We start from the raw sequence: 24,037 nt of genomic DNA, 5'->3' as shown, positions 1-24,037 counted from the left end.
CAAAGCCACCAAGTTCCCCATGAACCTCCCAACTCTCCCCAGGACAGCCCTGTGGTGTGACATTTCCCACCCCTCTGCAGAGGACACTGCTTCAGGTACTTACATGTCCAGGCAGTGATTTTGGGTGCTGCTGCCTGGTACTGTCCAGCTGTGGCAGTGGCTTCCAGGGAGTACTCGTGACCCGGGGCCAGCCCCGTGAAGGTGAAGTTGTGGGTGTCCCTCCCAAGTGAGGCTGTGGCTGCCACAGTGCCCAGGGGTGCCTGGTACAGGCTCAGGGTGTATCCATCCCTGCCCCCAGCTGGGGCCCCCCAGGCCACGCTCAGCCTGTCGGGGTGCCCCGTGCTCAGCAGGCGCACGGCGGCCGGGGGCAGCGGGCCTGGGGAGGAAACACAGGTCACTGCCAGCAGCCACAGCTGGGCTCAGTATGAGGAGAGGCTCCATGTCTGTGCCAGGCCTGTGCTGCAGGAGCTGGGGCAGCAGCAGGCCTGGGGAGGAAACCCAGGTCACTGCCAGCAGTCACAGCTGGGCTCAGCAGAAGGACATGCTCCATGTCTGTGCTGTAGGAGCTGGGCCAGCAGCAGGGTGCCACAGGCTGGCTGGGACTCTGTGGCAGCTGCTTCCTGCCTGGCTGCTACCTGAGACTGTGGGTGGCTACCAGGGACAGGGTGTGGCACAGGGTCAGGCACAGACTCCTCATGCTGCATCCAGCAGAGAACAAGCACTGAGTCCTTGCATGGGTGGCAGAGGTAAGAGCAGGACAGCTGCAGCAGTATGGTCCCTGACTGAACTGGGAAGGTGAGATCTGGTGAAGAACACTGCAAGGAGAGCATCACACTCACGTGTGCAGTGGGTGAGGTTGGGGGTGCTGGCGTGGAAGGGCCCAGCTGTGGCCCTCACTGCCACGCTGTAGCGGGTGCCAGGGCTCAGGCTCCTCAGGATGTGGCTCCTGGCATGCCCACCCAGCAGTGTGTGTCCCACAGGAGTGCCAGATGCTGTGTCACGGGCATCCACCACGAAGCCTTCTGCCCCTCGGCCCAGCACTGCCCAGGACACCACCAGTGCTGAGCCTGAGGGGCTGCTCAGGGTGAGGTTCACAGGGGCCAAGGGATCTGCAAAGCAACAGGGAGACAGTTAGCCCTCCTGCTCAGTGCTGGCTGCTCTGCCCAGGGCTCCTCCAGGCAGGCTGGACCAGAGATCCTCTGGAGAGAAGCTTGGGCACCAAGGGCCAGGCAGACAGATGGCTTTGAAAGTATCACCCCTGGGGTGTGCTGCTGGATGTGACAGGGGAGATAACCAGAGCCTCTGGGGTGGATGGGGGATTGGCTCTGTGTCCAGGATGGAGTGAGAGCAGTGAGTAGAAAGGTGGGACCATCACAGAAGCTGTGTGCACGGCTTGGGATGGGAAAGGTGGTGGTGGGTGCTCTGGAAAGATCAGGTGGAGGCTCATAGTGGGGTGCCCAACCCAGCCAGCCAGACTCACATGTCCATTGGGTGACGTTGATGGAAGAGGCTTTTAACGAGCCTTTCACAGCAGTAACCTGCACAGCAAACTTGCTGCCTGCTTCCAGCTGAGTCCAGGTGATGTTCAGGGCATCCGGACTCAAGGTCTGGACCTGAATCCTGCTCTGGGTGCTGAGGCTATACAGAGTAACATGGTAGTGATCCCTCCTGCCAGGGGGCTCATTCCAGGATGTGTAAAGCTCTGAGGAGCTGCCTGGGTTGGTAAGGCTCAGGTTTGTAGGTGCAGCAGGAACTGTGAGGAAAAACAAGACACATGAGTCAGAGAGGAAAGGATCCACTTCTGAACATGCAGCCATATTTGTACACAGAGACCGAGAGAGGCAGGATGTGACCACAGGTCAGCTTCATCAGAAACCAAGCCAGGGTGCCCTCCTTCTCCTCTCCTTCTCCTCCTGTCCCTCTCCCTCTCCCTCTCCCTCTCCCTCTCCCTCTCCCTCTCCCTCTCCCTCTCCCCTCTCCTTCTCCTTCCTCTCCTTCTCCTTCTTCTCGTTCTCGTTCTCGTTCTCCTTCTCCTTCTTCTCCTTCTCCTTCTTCTCCTTCTCCTTCTTCTCCTTCTCCTTCTCCCCCCAGGTGCCAACACTGATGCCATCACCCCTTGGTGTCAGATGCTGACCTGTGCAGCTGGTGATGTTCTCGGGGAGGGAGCGGTAGGGCCCAGCCACTGCCCAGATCCTCACAAGGTAGCATGTTCCTGCTTCCAGCTGTGGCACAGTGACATTGGTGCTGTCCTTCCCTGCTTCCAGGTTCCTTGGCTGTGCAGAAGAGCCCTCCTGGAGCAGGCTGAGCAGGTATCCATCCCTGTGCCCAGGAGCAGCCTCCCAGTGCACAGCCAGAGCCCGGGCCGTGCTGACGGGGCTGGCAGACAGGGAACGAGGAGGCAGTGGGACTGTGGGAGAGAAACAGCGTCACTGGGACAAACCTGGGCTGGGCAGAACTGACTCTAGCTTGGGAAGGGAGCTGGGAGCTGGAGGACTGTGGGCATCCACACAGTGCCTAAGGCTGGTGGGAGCAGGGGAGCTGCGTCCTACCAGTGTAGCCGATGGCAGTCTGAGAGGAGATGCGATGAGGCCCGGCCTGGGAAATGATCTCCACGCGGTACCGGGAGCCTGGCACCAGCCCCTCCAGGTCCAGCTGGGTCACTCCACGGGGGACAGACACATTCCTGATGATGGACAGGGACTCAGCCACTGAGAGCTGCACCAAGTGATCTCTGCCACCTCCGGACTCCACCCAGCTCACGTGCAGCTCCTGGGGTTCCCGGCCAGGCTGCACACTCACGTTAGCCAGGGACAGGGGATCTGGAGGGAAAGCAGAGCGTGGACACCTATGAGGTGGTGGAGGAGCCACCTGGAGAAGCCAGGCACAGCCTGCACCTCTGCACAGGGCTGAAAGAGAAGGGGGGGCACCTGACCACTGCATCTCCTGTTCTCCTGGGGGACATGCAAGCTGCCTGTGCATGTCCCCAGGGTGCTGCTGGCAGGCAGGTGCTGAGAGCACCCAGCTCCCAGTGGGCTGCTCTGCTCCACAGACAGGGAGCAGCAAGCCTATACAGGTCTCTGTGCTTCCTCTCTCACATCCCTCTCCCACCAGTCCCTGGCTGGCCTTCAGATCAGTGGTCTAGGCAGAAGGTTTAATTGTCTGGGGAAAATCTAAGCTGGGGAAAAGGGTCTTTTGGGACCCAACACACAGCATCTAACCTATGACATGTGCTCTATCTTCCAGGACGGGGAGCATGCAGGTCTCACTGGAGCCCTCCCTCCACCCAGACAAATCTGTGTCACTGCTAGTCTTACAGGCAGTGTCAGATGTCCCATCCCTGCAAGAGACTGGGAATACTTCTGACTCACATGTCCACTCAGTGGCAAAGTGTGACGAGGATCTGTATGGGCCAGCGAGGACAGTCACCTTCAGGAAGTACTGAGTGCCAGGGGACAGCCCCAGGAATGTGAAATTGTGGGTGTTTGGCCCCACTGAGGTGTTCCTCTGTGCTGCATGGCTCTTGCTGTAGAGCTGGAGGTGGAACTGGTCCACATCACCTGCAGCCTTGTCCCAGAAGGCCGAGAGCCCCATTGGGCGCCGGGTGTTGGTCAGCGTCACGCCGGATGGAGCCAGGGGGTCTGAGAGAGGAGAGACAGCCAGGCAGTGAGAGGAGGCTGTGCTGTGGGGTTGTCCTGGGCACCCTCCCCTGTCTGTGCCTGCTAGGGTTAGTTCAGGAGTCAGCACACCAAACCCAGAGCAGCCAGAGCTCCTGCTCCACAGCAGACATGGGAGCGGGTCCCCACCTTCCCCTGGGTGACATTTGGGAACATTTTCTGTTCAGTGATGGGTTCCTCCTGCACTGCAGACCCTTTCACTTCCAACATGGCTGAATGTGGCTCCAGCTGACCATCCATTCTGTCTGCCTATGCACCTCTGTCTCTGATTCCCCACCTCCCCACACATGAGCCACTCTGAGCATTCTGCTCTCAGGGGTAGGTGACAGTTATGACCTGCAGGAGGATGAGGTAGGACTGTCACACTCACACGTCCAGTCAGTGGCTGATCTCACAGGGGATCTGTAAGGCCCAGCCATAGCAGCCATCTCCAGTGTGTACTGCCGCCCAGGGACCAGGTTCTCCAAGGTGACATTGGTCCAGTCACTCCCCACAGTCACATTCCTGACCTGCTCCTGAGACTTGGTTTCCCAGAGGGTCCCTGTGTAGCCAGTGCTGCCAGAGGAAACTGCTCTCCAGAAGGCTTGCAGAGAGGTGCTGTGGCCCCCATTGCTGAGGGTCAGCTGCTCTGGGGGCAAAGGGTCTAGAAAAGGAAAGGTCTAGAATCACCTGGCAGAAATGCAGCTCCAAATATGCTGGGGCAGGAGTCCCTTCCTTGGGAAAACCTGCACCCTGGTGCTTGGACAACTGCCACCCCTGCTGACACCCACACACCAGTCTGGCAGGGACTGGGACAGCACAGCTCAAACTGGCAGAGAAAAAAATGTTCTGGTGCTGGAGGAGGTGGTGGGTGGTGGAGAGGGTGGCTGAGGGCAGTGACAGCCTGAGCAGTGCCACAGGAGGGTGGCTGAGGAGAAGGAGGAGAAGGAGGAGAAGGGCACTGGGCTCAGCTGCCCCTTGTGCCTGGTGACTGGTAAACAGCAGGGTCAGATACATCCAGCACCACCTCTTCTCCTGCTGAGCTTTTTGCCCAGTTATTAGATTAAGCTGTGGAAGATGTGTGCTGTAGGTGCCCTGAGGTATGACATCAGGGAAAGGGATTCTTCTATATTTCCTAGTATTAAAAACTAAACAGTCAATCATCATCATTCCACAATCACCCCAAAACAAATACAGAACTAATCCTAAAACCAACCTCCTCCTTTTCTTCCCCCCGCCCCCCGCAAAAACCCAAACAAAAACATAAATCATGATCACAAATCATCAATCATCCACTAAACTTCAACGTTCTTGTAGCTTATAAAAAGCATGACACTGAAGATGTCAAGATGGCTGCCACACACATCCAAGGACAAAAGACTTGGTCCATACATCAGGGGCTGTGGCACTCACATGTCCAGTTGGAGATGCGGCAGGGTGAGGATGTGTAGGGACCAGCCACAGTGCTGACCTCAAAGGTGTACAGGGTCCCAGGGTGCAGGCCCTCGTAGGTGAAGCTCGTGACACCCCTGGGCAAGGAGCTGTTCTTCACAGGGTGCTCTGCCAGGCTGAGGAGCAGCAGGTAGCTCTCGCCTGTGGCCTCCTCCCAGCTGGCCAGCAGGCTGTGGGGGCTGCCCTGGCTCGAGAGGCTCACACCAGAGGGTGCTCGTGGTTCTGCAAGGGACAAGGACAACATGACATGGGGCAGTGCATCAGGCAGGAAGATGGCTTTCAAAAGTTATTTTCTGCTTTTCAAATTGCTCTAGGTGACCCTAGAGCAGGGGGTTGGACTAGATGATCTCCAGAGGTCCCTTCCAACCCTAACAGTTCTGTGATTCTATGACACTGCAGTTATCTCCATCCCACAAAGGGCAGAAGGGGCTGCAAGGAGAGCTCTGGGAGACCCCCAGCACCAGGGGTCGGGTGGGTACCTCCCCACACTGTGTACAGCTCCAATTGTCCCTTCCCAGAGTGGCAGCTCTGGGACAGCACCAACTGTGGCACCACAGGTCACCCAGGAGAGGGAGCACATGGAGATGCCCCCTCTGGGGAGGCTAGTGGTGCTTCCCTGCCCACCCATCCAGCTGTGCTGAGGGGAAGGCAGGAAACTGCCTGCAACCTGCCAGACAGAGTCCAGAAGGCACAAAGCAGGATCTGGTCTTGATCTGTGCCTGACACTTGCTGACGAGCCTGCCCAGGACCACTAAGCCCGCCCTCACCAGGAGCTGTGGGGAGGCAGAATTTCCTGCTCTGACCCACAACATAGTCTTGAGACCAGGTGTCCCAGGTGGCCTGTCCTTGTGCCTGCCTCACCCCCGGCCCCCTCCAGGCAGCAGGAACAGCCCCAAGGGCCACACATGGGCTTTCTGCTCACCTGTCCAGGCTGCTGTGCTCTGTGCTGATGCCCTGTAGGGCCCTGCCACCACCACCACCTGGACAGAGTACTGCTGGCCAGGGCTCAGCCCGTGGAAGGTGACGTGGTCGTTGTCCCCACCAACGGAGATGTTCCTCGTAGGAGCACTGTCCTCTCCCTCCTGCAGTGTCACCAGGTAGAAGTCCCTGTGTCCCCCTGGGACACTCCAGCGAGCCTCTAAGGAGTTCTGCTCCTCTGCACTGCTCAGGGTCACATTGTCAGGACTCAAGGGGTCTGGAAGGGAATAGGATTGTGTGAGTCAGGGTTATGGGGTACTCTGTACTCCTCACATCCCTGAGCCTCATTCCTGCAGGGTTACGTCCAGCCTTAGACATCCTTTTGGAGCGAGCCATCTGCACTCCCCAGCACAAGCATTCCTGGACTAACAGAGTCCAGACAAAGCTGGCAGCCTTGCTGAGAAATTCCTAAAAGTCTCCTTCCACTCCATTCACATCCCACCATGAACTTGCTGATATTCCCAGGAACTGGCCTGGACCAAGCTCCTGGCCAGACGCCCCTGGCTCATGTGTCTGGCATGGGGGAATTCTGTTCAGTGGAGCAGGTCAGAGCTGCAGACAGCAACAGCAGGGATCAGCCTCACTCCAGAGCAGAAAGAAACCAGCTGGAGCTCTGGAGGCCTTCCAAAATCCCATCTGCACAGAGCAAGCTCCAGCTTCCCAGGCTGGCAGGTGGAGGAGGAAAGAGCTGGAGATTTGACACCTGGTGGCACCCAGCTCCTCTCAGCATACACGAGCAGTGTTTGGCCAGTGCCAGGACAAGTCACTGGCCACAGCAGCTCTGAGTCTGCAGCTTGGCATCTCCATCCTGTGAGGGCCAATGCTACCTTGGTGTTCAGAATGAATCTGCTCTGCCCTCTTCATTTCCCTCCTGGTTTTCCTGGAAACATCTGGGAGAGCCAGTTCAGAACTGGAACTTTTTACTGGGCTTTGGACATGGTGTCACCAGCAAAGTCCCCTTCTTTCAGGGCCCTCATCAGCCTGAGGCCAGAGCAGGAGTGGGCTGGGGCAATGGTGCAATAGTGGGTTCTGGGAGGGCTGCCCTCACTGTTTTGACCTGCCAGAGGCTCCTGGATTCCTTGGCTGGATTTGCACAGCACCCACCATGTTGGGAATATCCAGGATGAGGTGATCAACTGCTACCACATCCTATCCTTGACAACAATCAAAGAGCACCAAAAATCCATTTCATAGAATCACAGAACTGTGGAATGGTTTGGATTGGAAAGAACCTTGAAGCTCATTCATCCCCCCTTCCACTATTCCAGCCCTCCAGCCCTGTCCAACCTGGCCTTGGACACTTCCAGGGGTGGGGCAGCCACAGCTTCTCTGGGCACCCTGTGCCAAGGCCTTCCCACCCTCACAGGGAAGGATTTCTTCCTAACATCTAATCTAAATTCTCCTATTTCAGTTTAAAACCATTCACCCCTTGTCCTATCACTGTCTGCCCATGTAAAAAGTCTTTCTTGCTCTTGTACAAGCCCCTCTCAGAGGCCTCCAGTTCAAACCAGCTCAGCTGCTGCCCCATTGCCCCATTTTTTCTGCTGCCCTTGTACAGCCCTGAGGCACATGAGAGCCAAGCCCCAGCAGCACTGAACACCAGTGGGATCTGCTGCCCTTCCATCCTCATCCTAGGGGAGAGCCCACAGGCTGCTCCCACTGCATCCCAGGGAGAAGCAGGCCAGCACAGGGGATTCACTGGCCCCACTATAGCAGTGCCCCAGAGCTGGGTTCTGGAGCAGCTTTTGGCCAGGTCCAAGCAAAATCACCCTGGGCACTCAAGGATTTTTGGATTCAGAGGCTGGACCAGAGTCAGGGAGAAAGCTGGGGCCCCAAGCTGATACTCACATGTCCAGGCAGTGGCATTGGGTCCCAGTGCAGTGTAGGGCCCAGCTGTGGCACTGAGCCCCAGCCAGTAGTGAGTGCCAGGGTGCAGATGCTGGAAGGTGTAGCTGCTGAGGCCCCTCCTGGCTGACAGGCTCATGCTGACCTTTTGGGTGAGGAGGTTGTGGAGCTCCAGGTGGAGCCAGGCAGCCCCTGCAGCACCTGCCCAGGAGGCGACGAGGGTGGTGCTGGAACCTGGGCTGAGCCTCAGCTGGGTGGGGATGGAGGGAGCTGAGGGGAAGAGCAGGACACAGCAAGGGTCAGCACTGGGGCTGGTGGTCCCTGGAACCTCCTCTCTCCCCCTGTGCCCACAGCTGCTCTCTGTGGCATGGGGGTGAAGGTCTGGTAGGGATCTACTGAGGGATGTCTCTCCCGTGCCTCCTCCCACACAAGTTGGAGGTCCCTCCACATTGCCATGTTCTTTCAGGCTGCAGGGCAGAGGGGTGGCAGACTGGGTACTGCAGCACTCCCACAGCAAAGAGATCCAGGATCCCCAGACTGCCCCTCTCTGCTGGGAACAGGCAAATCCAAGCCATGGGTGCTGCAAGGCAGGCCCAAGTGCAAAGTTTTCCCCTTGGCCCAGGCACTCAGCTCACAGTGAAGACATGAAACACTCCAGCTGTTCCCCACCATTCACAAGCTCCCCATCCCAAGCCTGGAGACCTCCTCCCCTTGCCAGCCTGGCACATGTGCTGCATCCTTCCTGTCAAACCCTTCCCAGCACCCCTCCCTCCTTGGGCACCCATCACTCCATACCTGTCCACTGGTGGGCACTGGTGCTGGCCTGGCTGGGCCCAGCCAGCGTGCTGACCTTCAGGGCATACTCACTGCCCGCCAGGAGCCCCTCGAAGAGGAAGGTGGAGGTGCTGGGCAGGAGGGACACATTCCTCACCAGGCTCTGGGAATGGCTGTGCCACAGTGCCAGGCTGTAGCCGTCCCTCCGGCCATGCCCGTGTGCCCAGGCCGCGCGCAGCGAGGAGGAGCTGCTGCTGCTCAGAGTCAGGTTACGGACGGGTGAGGGACCTGCATGGGACAGGGACAGACACTGATGGCTGCTTCTGCCACAGCCTGAGCTGGCAAGCTGCTCACAAGCTGGTGGAACTCGCCTTTGCCTGGGGAGGTGCTGCCAGGCAGCTTCACAGGACCCAGTCACAGAACCCTGGAAGGGTTTGGGCTGGAAGGGACCTTAAAGCTCATCCAGTCCCACCCCTCTCATCAGCCTGAAGCCAGAGCAGGAGTGGGCTGGGGCAATGGTGCAATAGTGGGTTCTGGGAGGGCTGCCCTCACTGTTTTGACCTGCCAGAGGCTCCTGGATTCCTTGGCTGGATTTGCACAGCACCCACCATGTTGGGAACATCCATCAGGATGAGGTGATCAGCTGCTACCACATCCTATCCTTGACAACAATCAAAGAGCACCAAAAATCCATTTCATAGAATCACAGAACTGTGGAATGGTTTGGATTGGAAAGGACCTTGAAGCTCATTCATCCCCCCTTCCACTATTCCAGCCCTCCAGCCCTGTCCAACCTGGCCTTGGACACTCCCAGGGATGGGGCAGCCTGTGCAGAGACACCTTCCACTGGCTCAAGTTGTTCCAAGCAATGTCCAGCCTGGCCTTGGGCACTTCCAGGGACGTTTCCCACTTCTCTGGGCAACCTATGCCAGGGCTTCACCACCCTTCACAGAGAAGGGTGAATTTCTTCCTAAAATATCTGATCTAAACTTCTCCTCTGCCAGTTTAAGACTCTTCCCTCTTGTCCTGCCACCATCTGCCCATGTAAATAGACTCTATCTCTCCATTTTCAAATCCCCTCTAGGTACTAAAAGGCATTTCAAGGTCACCCTGGAGCCTTCTCCTCTCCAGGCTGAACAACCCCAGCTCTCTCAGCCTGTCTCCAGAGCAGAGGGGCTCCAGCAGGGATTCCCCAGGTACAGCCCCATGACCTCCCTGACCACTCACCAGCCTCCTACGGGCTGTGTGGGCTGCACCATCCCCTTGGATCAGTCTCAGCAGTTCCTCTGAATGAAGCAGGGAGGCTTGGTCAGGGCCAACACATAAAGGTGAAGCCATCATCACCTGGAAGCTCACTTGCTGACAGGTCCTCTGTTCCTGATGGCCCTGTGGGTCCTGCCACCTGCCTTTCTGTGACAACCAGCTTCTGCTTCTGCCACTGCTGCCTGACACCAGCCCTTCCCCTGCCCAATCTCCTCCCTCCAGCTCTACTCTCCTTTGCTAAGTTTCCCACCTTCACCTGCACTAATTTACTCAAGGATCTTCTGGAGAGGTGCAGGCAAGTGCTGTCATCCCCACCTGAGATGCAGAACCACCAGCCCTGCCCCCTTCTCCAGCTCTTGGCACAGAGCAAGGCCTGGGGGTGAGCAGTGATTGACAGAGATGTGCCAAAATTGTGGAGCAGAGGCTCCTTCCTTGTAGCTATTTCTAGACTTCCAGACATGACATTTTCCACCCCTCAGCTCTCTGGGGGCCACATCATAGGCTGGTCCATCATTACCTCCATTATTCTAGGAGGAGAAGACACAGCATGAACCCAGCCTATACAAGGTACAGGTGCAGAACCTTTCCTCCACAAGGATGAGGGAATGACCCCTTAGACTCTGGGGACCCATGAAAGACCCTAATTCTTGTGAAAGTGAGGAAAAGCCCAACCTAAGACTCTGGGGACGCAGGAAGAACCCTAGTTCTTGTGAAAGTGAGGAAAAGCCCAACCTCCCACAAACTAGTAGGACTCCAAACAGCACAACAATCACTGGAAGGGCACTGAGGAGGTCCTGGGAAGCCCTTACTTGTCTGTGCTGTGATGGTCTGGCTGGTGGTGTCCATGCAGGCCAGCGTGGCTGTCACCTCGATCTCGTAGCGCGTGCCAGGAGTCAGCCCATGGAACCGGAAGCTGGTGGTGTTGGGTCCAGCAGAGCCATTCTGCAGCAGCATGCCTGACCCCAGTGGGGACAGGGCAAGGAAATATCCCCTGGCACCTCCCTCTGGCTCATCCCAGGACACAAGGAGGGAGTCTGAGCGGTCATGGTCACTCACACTGACATTCAGGAGGGTGCCTGCAGAGGCAAATCCAAAACACTCAGCAGGGATTGGTGGTGTTGGGTGCCAGCCTGCAGGGCCAGCTCCCAGCCACCACCCCTTGCTGGGGTACACCACCACCCTGACCCCAAGGGCTCTGACAAGCCTTTGGGAAACACAAGAACGTTCAGAAACCTTCATGGACTCAGGTCAAAGGAAGCTGTCAAAGAGATGCTCCTGAGCATGGAGCATGTGCTCCACTGGAGAAAGGCCAGAAGGCTTCAGTCACCATGGGCTTCATCCAGAGAGTCCTGGTTTAAGGCAGAGAAGTTCCCTGGCTGGTTATAATCCACTGCTCATCACCTTTGTTGGCCTGAGCCCCACAAAAAGATGTTGAAGGCTCTGGCTCCACCACAGAAAGGCAAGACAGGGGTCAGGATGGATATGGCAGGGGGACCATTATGCTCCCTGCAACAGTCTGCCTCTGTGTGGGCTCTGACAGAGGAGGGGCAAAAGCTGCTTTGGGGGGCATCCAGACAATGAGTCACCCCCATCCTGCCCAGTTCAGAGGTGACATGGGAGGAGTGGGACTGCATGCACAGAGGAAATGTGGGAGCAGAGTGGCCCCAGCCCCTGCTGAGGCGTGTCCCTGCCCTGGCTGTGCTGCAGCAGTGAGGACAGTGCACTGGGGCTGTGACATCCCAATGGAGTGTCTGGGGGAGGGAAGTGGCGTACAGGGCTTGGCCTAATTGATGGGTCAGTGGCTGAAACTGCTATTGAATTCCTGCCTTTGGAGCTGCTCAGGAGTCACCCATACAACATGAGCCAAGCAGAGCCTGTCTGTCAGGCCCAAGCTGGTGGTGTGACCAGGGCAGGGTCCATCTCTGCCTCACAGTGTCTCCAGCAGATTGCTACACACCCCCATCCTCAGCCTTGCTGTCATTCATGGAACCATTTAGGTTGGAAAAGCCCTTTAAGACATTGAGTCCAACTGCTCCCCCAGCACTGCCAAGTTCAGCACTAACCCAAGCCCCCAGGTACCACATCCATGACCTTTCTATGGCACTCAGCCTTTGGAAAATGCCAGAACAGCTCTAGTGCTAATAAGACATTTGTGAAATAATTGGCACTTAAAATTTATGGTGTGCAACGTGTTATGACATGCTTACATAGGGTCTGGCACAGTGAGACAGCAGGAACCAAGGACAATGACTGCCCCAGAGGCCTGCCATGGGGCACCCTTTACACAGCCAGGGAGGAGCAGTGTGGGGTGAGCCTGGAACAGGGACACCTTTGGCACTGCTCAGGAGCTGTGTCTTTCCCAGAGCTGAAAACTTTCAGAACTATGTGCAACTTCTGTTCCATGCAATGCTGTGGTTTGGAGCCTGCTTGCGAAGGCAAAAGGACCAGAGGACATCAGATGGACATGAACAGGAGCACGTAGTGCCATCCCTGAGAAGTTCAAGTGCATATTTAGGATCAGCCAGCTCAGAAAGGGTAACATTTAGCTAACTAAATGTAGCTGGGTGCCATGGGTGAGGTGTCTATACCTGGGCCAGCTGCCCTGGGCCACCCTCACTATCAGCAGACACCCAGAGCAGCAGGCAGAGCTGACCTGAAGGCAACCCACAGCTCACTGTCCTGCCTGGCATCAGGCAGGGATGGTTTGTTACTGCAAGCTCTTTCTTATCTCCTGAAGGTGTGAGTTCCCAGCCCATGTTTCTCTGCTTCTCTTGTGTTTCCAGCAGCTTCATCACCTGCCTCCCTCTGTCACCTTCCTCACATCTGCAGCACAAATGTGCCTAAAGTGGGCCAGAGGCCCCAGCATTGCTCATGTTCCCACTAACCATGCCACAGACAGCACATCCAGATACACCTCATATCCTGACAGGTGCCTGTGGATCATCCAGGTGATTTCTCACTGGCACAGGTTGATGCCATGAGGGCACTGTGCTGGCTCCAGGCCTACAGCAGCCGTGGGGCTGCTTTACAGATTCTGATCCTACCCAGGCAACTCCAAGGCTCTGAGCAGGGCACCTATGGCTATGCTGAGCCGGGCACTTAAGGCTGTGCTGCCCCTGAGCCCAGGTGGTGCTCTGTGGAAGCAGAGAGCTCTGGAGCCTTGTCTATCTCTCACAGTGCACCCATACAGTTGGTTGCTGGAGAAGGATGAGACTGACTCTCCCCCTTCCCTGTAGCCTGTAGTTAGTCTAAAGCAGAATATTTACTCTTAACTCCAAGAGTCCTGGTCCAGCACATCTGCTCATCTCACCCCTCCAGGCATGAGACCATCCTGCCCTCCTCAGCCTAGGAACCTCCTTGCTGTGACTCACCTCTTTCACCACGTGCATCCTGGCCCTCCAGCCCTGCCTGGGCTGTGTGGTTGCATCCCTCGCCCTGGGGGATTGAAAGTGTCAAGTGAGAGAGGGGCAGGAAGAGCTGAGACCAACACCTGGGAGAGGTGCCCTGTGCCAGGCACAGCTCCCACCCTGACATGGCATCTGTGGGCTGTGACCCCTTTTCCTAGGAGAGCCTGAGTCACTTCTCAGACTCCCTCAGCCAAGGCAAAGAGACAGACTTGGCAGATGCAGCTTGTGGGCTGCCCTGGCCTTTAGCACGGGTCCTGGGGCTGCAGACAACACGGGGCCATGACCACAGGGGAGAAGGCCAATAAACCAGCCAGGGCACAGGACAAGTTCTGCAGAGAGAGGGAGGGACTGAGCTCTGGACAGGGCCTGGCAATCTCCTTCCCTCTATAGGCACACCTCCTTCCCACCATCAAGGGAAGGGAGGGACCACAGACCTCAGTCCAGCTGCCACCCCCAACGGGAAGAACAGAATCCCCGGAGCCCCTGGCACCCTCCCCGTCAGCGGCGACACCCGTTCTCTCACAGCCTGCTCCCAGCAGGGTGTGCCCAGCTTTGGACTGGCGTCAGTTCCCCCCACGTTAAAGGAAATGTCTCCTGCCCACTCCCTGTCCTCCAACAAGCCACAGCAGAACCAACATATTCCTGGCGTTCTTTTCCCTCGGCTCTGCGGGCAGACTCGTGTCGGCTCCCCACCGATCGCGGAGCTTTTGGCAGAGCAGAGCGAAGCGGCTGACGACCCTGGGAACAGCAGCCGAGCTAGTGCCGGGCCAGGAGCCGCGCAGCCACGGCAACAGGGACACGCCGCGGTCCCAGGCAGCGGGCCCAGGTCCCGGGGGCGAGGGGCAGCGGGGGAAGCGCCGCTCGGGATGGCGAAGCCGCTGATGTGGCGCAGCTGCACGGCCAGAGAAAAGAGGCACCCGCAGCCCGAGCCGTCGGCCGGCGGGGCAGCCCCTGCGGCAGCGAGCTGGCCGCCGAGAGCCGCGGAGCCAAAGGGGGGCTGAGGAGTCGAGCGCTTACCTGTGCCAGGGTCCCTGGGAGCCGCGGCACGCACAGCACCAGCAGCGGCAGCAGCAGTGACCTCATGGGGACCTGGTGGCAGCAGATCAGAGGGATGACAAAGTTGGGGTGGGGGGGGCAGTTTCTCAGCAGCGGCTGTCCCCAGCCAGCCCCTTGTCCCACGGCAGCCAGGAACCGTGTCCCCGCATGCTTTCCGGGCGCGGGTGACAAGATGACATCAATGGGGACTGGCCAGCGCGTGGCACCTCGGCCGGGCCCGCTGGCCCTGGGTGAGGGCAGAGCTCGCTTCCAGCCTGGGAGAAGCCCAGCGGGGGCGGCTGCCTCTCGCTGGGCGCATTTGCTGTTGTCGCCGCAGGTCCGTGTCCTCTGCGGTGACTCCGCAGCTGGCCCGGGGAGAGTGGCTGCGGGCTGCGGGCAGAGCTGCCGGCCGGGGTGGGAGGCTCTGCTGGCCGGGCTCTCGGGGGACCTCGCTGCGGCGGGGGCTCTGCCGGGCAGGAGCCCGCTCTGGCATCAGCGGGAGCTCCGGGAGCTGGAGTGGGAAGGGCGGGAGGAGAGGGAGGGGAGGAGACGGGACTGGACTGATGGCGGCTCCAGGCTGGGAGGGCGCGCCCCAACCAAACCCAGCGCGGGGAGGGAGGGAAGCGGTGGGCTGGGGTGCTGGGGGGAGACGGGGCGGGAGTGTGGAGCGAGGAGTGCTGTGTACCCTCTGCTCTCTCTGTGCCGCACCTTCGGGCACCCTTCCGCTCGGTGTGCTCTAATTCCTGCGCAGGTGCGGCTGGGGAGGGGGGTTTGGGTACACCGAGGGCAGGGATGGGGGTGTTTCTGTGCCGTGCCCATGGCACGGCGGCCCGCAGGCTGCGGCGGGGGCAGTGCGCACTCTGAGAGGCTCCTGGCGTGGCATCTCGCGGGCACAGAGGTGCCCAAACCACGCTTTGCCCGTCTGAGGGGTGGCTAAAGCGAGCTGTGCCGGGTGGGAGGGCACTGTACTTCGGGGGTTGCCCCGGGGACCAGGCTGTGCCCCGGGCTGCGTGCAGGGCGGTGCTCTGCGGTGTCTGTGCAATGCGTGGCAGAGTGCCAGCTCTCATTCAGAGCAGAGATGCCATTGGCTTCACATCAGCGCTGGGGATCTGGGACAGTGCTGGAAGAGGTTCAGTGATGCATCAGTCCGGAAGCCAGAAAAGCTTTTGTGGCCGTGGGAGTCTATCCCAGTGGCCAGCACGGCCACCTATGGGGGCTATTCAAGCTCTGATCATTACTGTAGGCCACTGAGCTGTCACAGTAGGACACATCCTCCACCTGTCTTCTAGACACCAGAATCCTTCGGCAGAAAACTCAGAAGTTTGTCAGGTGGGACCTATGACAGACAGAACAACCCCCAGTATTTGGACAAGGACACGGGAAAGCTCCAGCTCTTGCATGCAGTTAAGAAGAGAGGGACACAGGGGACCTGGTCTAGGATGCATCTCCAACCCCAGGTCCTTCCCCAATCCTTCTGACAACCCCCAGGCTGATGGAGCCAGCTGGAAAAGGGGACAGGAAACATGAATCCCCCTCCCTTTGCATGGGCAACAGTGAATTTCCCAGGTCCCAGCCAAACGGGACTGGTGCCAGGAGTCCGGGTCCGTGGTCACAGTCACGTCTCTGCAGAGGTCCCTGCCTGGACTGGGCTGAGGATAAAGGAGCCCTGGCCCTGCAGCTCAGCCCAGCAGTGAGGGCCTGCTTGTCACTTCTACCTAGGACTCAGAAGTTCCCTCAGCAGAAAGGTACAGCTCTACCACCACAGCCTCTTCGTGCCACTCTGTCTCCAGACCCGCCCCCTGCACCCTGAACACAGAGATCAGGGTGGGAGCAGAAGGCAATGCCTTGGCTCCAGCACAGGCAAGATTTTTAACCTTTAATGCCCACAGCTCCAAGGGCTGAATGCCAACAATGCCATGGGTGCATCTGCTCAAGTGATGGATGCCCAGGGTAACAGCTGTGGCTCTTAGAGATCCCCTGATAAGCCTTGGGACTGAGATCCACCAGCACCTGGGGTGATGAGGCTGACCCATCGACCAGTACCACAACCAGTTCTGGGGATACCCATTCCTGCTTCTGGGCACCGGCTTGATGGGCACTGGCCACTCCCCATTTAGTGCAAGGTGAGTGCTCACAGGGACTGGGGTGAGGTCCTCCAGCCCCCGAGATGGAGTACCTCCCCAGAAATGAGACAGGGGGAGATTTGGGCCTGATTGCTGCCATCTCCAGTGGGCTGGGGACTGTTTTTAAAGGCCCCTTTCCAGAGCTGGGCAGCTGCAGCCAGCTGGGAGGAGGCTGGAGCTCCTTGCTGCAGGGAGGGTTTGCCAGCTTTACCCGGGGGCCCAGGCAGGATCAAGGAGGTTACAGCTGGCTGCTCCCCAAAGAGGTTTGCAAAGGGGCTTTCACTGGATGTCCCCTCACAGGTCCATTGTAGGGTGCAGGCTGCCAGCACAGGTGACCACACTGTGGATGGGGAGTGTGGGGCTGTTTGCTGCCAGGAGCAGCCTGGAGGGCCACCTGGAGGGTGGCTGGGATAGAGGCAGTGCAAGCAGTGCTGGGGACTCTGGTGTCCCTGGAGTGTGGCAGGTGATGGAAGAGCTGAATTCCAGGAGCCACCAGCTGATGAAGCGGGGGCTGGAGGTAAGGATGGAGGGCCTTGCTGGGCTGAGAATTGTGATCCAGGAGCATGGGATAGGAGGCACCCTTGATTTTGAAGGAAAATCCTGGAAAAAGATGTTGCATGTCCCAGTGTCAAAGGCAGTGTCCTTGCAGTGGTGGCACGAAGAGGAGGGTTTCCCTAGAGTCAAGGTGGGGCTCCTGCAGCTTCAAAGCATACCAAAGAGCAGTTCCAGGGCACCAAGAGGACAAACCCCGCCACTGGGACACTCCAGCTGGGAGTGCCTGCCTGGCCCAGCTGGAGAGAATCCGAGTCCATGCATGGTTACTGCACCTGCCTGGGCACAGCCTCGGTGCCCCTGCTCCAGCCTCTGCAAAGCCAGCCATCTCCAGCTCCATCACCAACCTCTGCTGCTGTAGCCCTGCATGGGGCCACCATTCCCCCCTGAGGGAGTCTCTCTGGACAGTGACTTGCCCAAGGAACAAAGGGTCTGTTCTACCTGATCTGGTTTCTGAGCTGGGCAGCCAAGCAGGGATTTCTGAAACACAGTGTTCCCTTGGATCTTGCTGCCATATTGTGCCACTGCCCATGTCTCCCGGACCAGGAGGAGAGATAACCTCACTGGGCATGAGGATGGGCTTGGAGGATGCCTTGCTGCCCACCAGGATGGGATTGGCCTCTGAGCATGGACCAGGAGACATCCCAGCAGCTTTCAGAGCCTCTGCATGTCCTGGTGGCACAGTGAGCTGTCACCCCCTGCCATGGGGACATGTGTGTATACCAGCCCCGCTTATTTAACCTCGGGTCCCAGTGGCTGTGCTCCCTCAGCTCAGGGAGTTTGGGCTGTGGCTGCAGTGGAAACAGCCCAAAGCACTGCTGGGAGCCAAGCTGAGGCCCTGTCCCTGGCGCTGCAGTGTTCAGCAGCCTCCCCACGGGACAGAAGCTGCTCATCCTGTGCCAGCCCTGCCTTCCCCACAGCCATCTCAGTGACACTGTGCCACCTCAGGTAGGGACACAGAGAGAGAGACAGCCTTCCTTCAGCTGGGAATGCTGGATCTCCCCTCCAGTCCCCCCTGACCATGAAGCCTTCAGCTGTGCCAAACCTAAAGACAACTGCAGAAGTTTCTCCACCCAGCAGCTGGAACCAGGCCTGGAAACTCAGGGGCTGCCGAGTCATCACATTTTCCGCGAAGCAGCGAACGCTACTGCAAGGCGCAGGGGGATGGGGACACCCCGCAGCCCGGGGGGATGGGGACGCCCCCCTGCCCGGGATGGCTGCAGGGCTCAGCCCACCAAGGCTGGGAGGGGACAGGGGCTGTGCAGCCAAGCCACCGCCTCTGGCAAGGGGCAGAGCCCCAGCTTGGGACTGACTGCTCATGCCCTGTGCTCCGGGGACATCACCCAGGAGCAGAGTTGGGAAAGGGGACCCCCGACAGTGTGCCTATCACTGTGGTGTCAGGTCTTGCTTGAGGTGAGAAACAATAGCTTCAGTGCCGTGCAAAGGCCCTGCCTGGCAAAGGCTCTGGGCTGTCCTCCCGAGCAGAGCCAATCCCAGAGAAGAGCAGGGCCCACCCACATTGCTCTCCATGCACTGGCCTCCTCTCCAGGTGCCCGGGGCATGGAGCTGGCAGCATTGGGTTTGTCCCTGCTAAGGCATCTCCTGACTTGAGCACGGTCGTGCACACCTGGAGGAGACAAGGCCTCCCTGGGAAGCACCTGCTGGGGTGAGGATGGGCAGGGTGGACAGCAGAGTGCCCACTTCACCTAAGGGTCCCAGCTGTGTCACAGGGTCTGTGTGAGGTGACAGAGGCAGGTGATGCTCCCAAGGCTGAGCATGAGCAGAGCCTTGCAGGTCCCCTGCCAAGGGACAACATGTGGCCGAGGACACTCACCCAGGGGCTCAACTTGTCACTCAGAGGGCACAGCCATGACGTGGTGCTGTGGGCAAGGCTGGCACTGCACAGAGGAGCCTCTACTGCTGTCTGGACATGCCCTGACATCTCTGTGAGAGCTCTGCCATCCCTCCCTGGGCAGGATTCTGTGCATCCAGCCTGGCACCATAAAACAACATATGCCCAGGGGGCCCGTGATGTGTGGTTCTAATGCCCCTGGGACTGGGCTGGGAACAGCTCTGGGGCTCCTGTCCTGCCTCAGGCCAGCACCAACCCTTTGGTCCCTGTCCCTCAGTCCCTCCCAATGCCCACCAGCACTGTGAACTGCCCCAGGCCACAGTTTCTCCCCTCTGCTACTCTGAGGTGCTGAGCGCTGCCCAGGGCTGCAACGGAGGAACAAGAGGAACAGGCTGCTCCCAGGGCAGAACCTGCAGAGGATGCAGGTGCCAATGGGACCTCTCGCTTTCCAAAGTTCACACGCCATGGTTCTCCAACCCTAAACCCTAGAGCACTGAGATGCTCCTTCTCCAACCCCTGGCAAGCGTTTAATCATTCCCACATGGAGCCCTGCCAGCACCGCTGCTGCCTCCTGACCCACGCTTTGATACCTTGGAGCTCTTCCCATTTTGCAGAGGCGGGAGGGCAGGCAGGCAGTGGGGGATGTCACCTCTCTGCAGGGCACGGCACAGCCACGCTGTCCAGGCAGGGGGGGCAGCCATGAGTGGCAGGAATGACTCTGTCGCCATCACCTGGGTGATGCTCTTGGCTCCCCACACTCGCTGCTGCAGCCCTGGCAGCTGAGCCAGGATGCCTGCGGGTGCGAGCCAGGTGCCTTGCAGAGCTGGGAGCGCAGGGCTGCGGTGACTCAGAGCGCGCCCAAAGCCGGCAGAGCCGGGCAGACCTGCTCTGCACCCCTGGGGCGTGGGTGCCGCCCTTGGGGCTGAGCAAGTTCTGCTTCCCCTGGCCAGGCAACAGGCACTCACAGGGGAGAGCTGAGAGCAGCCTGGACAGTGCCGGTCCCAGACCTACTGCACGGTAGTGCTGGGGCAGCACCTGACTCCAAAATCACCCAAACCGTCGCCAACAGCCTGTGGAATCCTGTGGGGGTCTGCTCCCACCCTGTGATGCAGTGCCAGCACAGGCTGGCAGCAAGGGTGCCCGATGGTGCAAGGATGCCATGCACACAGAGCTGAGAAGTAGCCATGAGCGGCTCCCAGTGCCCACTTGTGCCACACCACAGCGAGGGGCCCAGGCAGGAGATTCCCCCTGCACAGGGACAGCAACCAAGTGCCAGGCTCTGCTCCCAGCACAGCCGTGCTCAGAGGTTGCCCATCCCCTGCTGCCCCCTGGGGCTGTGGCACCAGGTTTGCCTGCACCATGCCAGGGCGCAGGAGGTTCCACACTCCTTTCCCTGGTGCACACATCCTGGCTGCGACCAGGTGTCTGGGAAGAGGGAGGGGGACAAGGAATGGGACCCGTACCTCACCTGGAGGGTGTCCCTGGCGTGGTCCACAGCCCGTTCCTGCGCGCTGGCGCGTGCGGTGTCAACTTGGCACGCTCACACTCACCCGTTTACTCTGCCGGTGCGCGGCCCTGACGTTCAAGTCTGGGCTGGACCGGCGGGAAGGCCCGCCTGGGCTCGCCCAGCTCTCAGCTGCAGGATGCTGGGGAGGAGGGATCAGCTGGACAGGGATTTCTCCCATGGCCCCTTGAGGGCAAGGGTCTGCACCCCAGGGGCAGGAGCTGTGTGCCAACACTGCAGGTTGGGCATGGCTCACTCCTCCCTGCACCTTGCCAGAGTTTATCCCACATGCTGTGGTTTCAGCCAGGTGCTGGGGCTCTTGGTCATGCTGAGCATCCCCTCATGCTGCTGCTGCAAAGAGGATCAGGGAGAGCCCCAGGACAGTGATGAAGTCGGCACAGGCATCCAGCCCATGCACCAGCCCTGAGGGTGTCTGTGGGTTGTGACTGCCAAAGGCTTTCCTGCCCAGAGCCCCTTCAGACCAGGCACCATCCCAGAGTAAAGGCATTCTGACCCCTCAGTTGCTCATGAGGAGAGATGGGGAGGAGCTGGTGCAGAGCATTCCAAGAGCTTGTCCAGAATAGCACTTAACCTCACCCTAGTGAACGGGGGGCAGCTGGTCCCTGGGGACAAGGAGAAGGGTCTAGCCAGGGCATTTGGAGCAGAGCTGGGAGCAGGACTGAGTGTGTGGACTCCTGTCTCCTCCAGTCCCAGCTGTGGGCAAGGTCTGCACCTCACAGGTCCCATCTCCTTGGCAGAGGCTGGCAGGATGAACCCAGCTTAGCCCCACATGGGAGCAGTGGGTTCCTTCAGGCTGTGCAGCCCATGGTGGAGGAGTTCTGCACCCAACCCTTGCCAGTGCCACAAAGGAGGCTCCCACATTTCAGCTGCCACTCAAGGTATTCAGCCTTCCCCCAAAGGGCACTCATCCCCAGCTCGGCTGGGCTAAGATTTCTGCAGACAGGGAGAGGGACAGCAACAGAAAGCCCCGTACACTGCTGCCACACTCCACAGTGATGTGAAAACCCAGCCTCCAAATTTGGAAAGCAGCTCAGTTTCCAAATATTGCCATGAGCTGAAAATCCCAAGTCAAAACTAAACCAGCCCCAGCCTCCAGTTCAAAGTTTCCTGTATAAAAACAAACCTACAGACAGCTGCATTTGCACACAAAAGGTTTTGTTTTCAGGAGGAAGGTTTCTTTTTCAGAGGAGTAAACACAAAGCCTGCCCATCTTTCATGTCACAGCGTAGGAAGGAGATCTGCCTAGCAGCTCAGGTCACAGGCAGGGCATTGTCCCATCTTAGTGCGTGGCTGCTTTTCTCTCCCATGTGCCCTAGCCTGTTCCAGTGCCAACACCCATGCCCCCACCAATGCCACCACCACCACCATATCCAGTGGCAAGCCCTGGACTGAGGCTTTTTATACCCGTTCCTGTGGCTGTGACACCTCTGAGTGTCCCAGGGCATGGGGACTGGCCTTGGCACTGCAGCAGTGCTGGGAAGCTGCAGCGTGGCACCCAGGGGTGCTCCTGTCCCTGCAGTGTGGCTGCAGCCCTGGCAGTGCATGCTTATGCAGCTCCTCAACTTCTCCTGGCATCTCCTGCAGCTCCTGAAGCCAAACACGAGTCTGTCCTGAAGAATGTTAGCAGTGCCTGGTGCTTTCTGCATCCAGCCCCCAGCACAAGCACAGGAGGAGCTGGGGGATCCCTTCAGGGTTCTACTCCCCCAGCCCAGCTGCAGGGAGCCCCAGCACCACCCTCCTCAGGCTGAGGCACGTTTGGGGCTGGCACAGCCTGGCTGTTCCCCAGGGCGCTGCTTGGGCAGCCACACATCCCAGTGGTAGCTGCTGCTTGGGACACATCTTGGCCACAGGCACAGCTCCCACAGCCACTGGTTGCCAAAGGCTCTGCTGGCACATGCTCAGCCTCGCCTGGAGCTGCTGCAGTTCTAGAGCAGGGGTGAGGCAGCCGCAGAGGGATGCAGGATCAGCACCCTCCACTGCTGCTTGCTGAGTTTTGTCTGTCCTTTCAGCCACAACCTCTGCTGCTTGACTAGGGTCAGTGGGACCATTCACTAGGTCCTCTAGAGTGACACACAGCTCAGCCCTGTCTCTCCAGGAGTCCCCAACAAAGTGTCCATTGAATTGGACATTCTGATTTGAGGGTTTGGGGGCATGGAGCATCTCTAAGGCTTGGAGACCTGCCCAGATGCCAAACTTGGAGTGCTGGTTCCTACCCAAAGCACTGGCAGAAGCTATTTTCACATCTGAGCTGGAACACACCTGCCTTGCCTCAGTTTACCATCCACACACCAGGAAGCAGAGATGCTCTGCTGCTGGAGGGGAGGGAGAGCAGACTGGTAACAGTGATGCAGCAAGCTTTTCTGAGCCTCCTCATCCCCTCCTGGGCTCTCATTAGCAGTGTGTTTGGCATCTGGGCTGCAAAGCCACGCTGTCCTGCATCACTCGTGGGTGGTGGCTGGGTTGGGTCGGGCTGGGCTCGCTGCAAGGCCTAGAGGAACAGCCCCAAGGCTCAGAGGGATCAGCCCGGCTGCCGCTCAGCTTGAGCCACTTGGCTGGGAGAGCCTAAAACAACAAACATCGCAGAATGAGGGACTGTTTCACTGCTTCTTCTGGTTGAGTGGTTTCCTGTTTTCTAAGGAGCTCTTCCAGCGCCTCTGGGGCAGAGGACTTGCCTGCACAGAGCCTGGTCCCAGAGCAGACCCCTGTCTGGGAGGCAAGTTCTGCTGCTTGGCATCTGGCAGAGCAAGAGGTTGCAAAAGACCTGAAGCAGGAGAGCAGGAGTGCTGGAGGTTAGGATTTTTTTTTTTTTTTTTTTTTTCCTTTCTCTCCGGGAATTTTGTCCCATCTGTTGCCTAAGAGATGATAAGAACCGGTACTTAAGAGACGAAAGAAGTGGCCAAGGTAGGGGAAAGAGTGCATCTGGCTACTTTCTTAGCTGGGGGGGTTTCTTTTGGGAAGGGCAGAGATACCCCGAGATTTTGGCAGGGGGGTGAAGGGCTGGGCTCACAGCTCCTGGCCCTCTCTCTCGCTCTCAGATCCGAGGGCGAGGGGAACGGTCTAGTTGCTGCCACTGCTGCGGGGAGAATTCACTGCCACCATAGAGTCAAGCCCGGTACTGCTTTGTCAGGAAAATCCACAAATGCCAGAGGTTTATGTTCAAAGAGGAGAGAGAGGAGTCCTGCACTTTTATTCTAATAAAGGCAGAGAGCGCGCCTGCGAGCTATTCACTCCCGAATTTTGGAGGGCACAGCCTCTTTTTATCCCAAACTCCCGGTCCCACGCTGCCTCTTCCTCTCCCCATTGGCCAAGGTACTGGGAAGGCACAGCCTTCGCGAACCGCCTACCACACATTCCCCCTTGAACCTACCATTTTACCCCCAAAGTTCAAAAGTTCAGGCTTGTGCAGACACTTGTCTGTTTCAGGAGCCAAGCTGTCTGGGCTCTACAACAAACCTGCTGCCCTAAGCTAGTAGAGACATTAAGACCCATTTCAAAGACGTTAACACTCATACCTTCACCCATCAAACTGTTTGTAAAGACATTAGCTTTCCTCTCAGCTTCTTCTTTACTATGGGTGA

The 24,037-nt window shown here is 58.5% G+C and overlaps 1 protein-coding gene across 5 annotated transcripts in view; it reads right to left on the bottom strand.

Annotated features, from left to right (window-relative positions):
• Nucleotides 1-20,492, bottom strand: part of LOC132338191 (receptor-type tyrosine-protein phosphatase V-like) — a 46,388-nt gene extending 25,896 nt beyond the window's left edge. The window contains exons 1-16 of one of the 5 annotated variants that reach the window (XM_059867469.1): nt 20,403-20,492; nt 14,390-14,461; nt 14,009-14,110; nt 13,337-13,400; nt 10,775-11,041; nt 8,724-8,990; nt 7,932-8,198; nt 6,028-6,300; nt 5,067-5,327; nt 4,045-4,317; nt 3,369-3,638; nt 2,550-2,819; nt 2,135-2,407; nt 1,481-1,753; nt 840-1,109; nt 104-376 (exon numbers count right to left, since the gene is read on the bottom strand). In XM_059867469.1, the coding sequence (XP_059723452.1) occupies nt 104-376; nt 840-1,109; nt 1,481-1,753; nt 2,135-2,407; nt 2,550-2,819; nt 3,369-3,638; nt 4,045-4,317; nt 5,067-5,327; nt 6,028-6,300; nt 7,932-8,198; nt 8,724-8,990; nt 10,775-11,041; nt 13,337-13,400; nt 14,009-14,110; nt 14,390-14,455 (3,469 nt within the window). In that variant the 5' untranslated portion in view covers nt 14,456-14,461; nt 20,403-20,492. Of the gene's footprint in view, nt 1-103; nt 377-839; nt 1,110-1,480; nt 1,754-2,134; nt 2,408-2,549; nt 2,820-3,368; nt 3,639-4,044; nt 4,318-5,066; nt 5,328-6,027; nt 6,301-7,931; nt 8,199-8,723; nt 8,991-10,774; nt 11,042-11,198; nt 11,315-13,336; nt 13,401-14,008; nt 14,111-14,389; nt 14,593-20,397 lie in introns of those variants that run through there. The other 4 variants (XR_009489403.1, XM_059867471.1, XM_059867470.1 and 1 more) reach the window with 4 other exon arrangements.
• Nucleotides 20,493-24,037: the final 3,545 nt, after the last annotated feature.

The sequence above is a fragment of the Haemorhous mexicanus genome, chromosome 25 (assembly GCF_027477595.1).
Source record: "Haemorhous mexicanus isolate bHaeMex1 chromosome 25, bHaeMex1.pri, whole genome shotgun sequence".
Lineage (NCBI taxonomy): Eukaryota > Metazoa > Chordata > Aves > Passeriformes > Fringillidae > Haemorhous > Haemorhous mexicanus.
The sequence above is the reverse complement of the archived record's forward strand: the minus strand, read 5'-3'. Positions and strand labels throughout refer to the sequence as shown.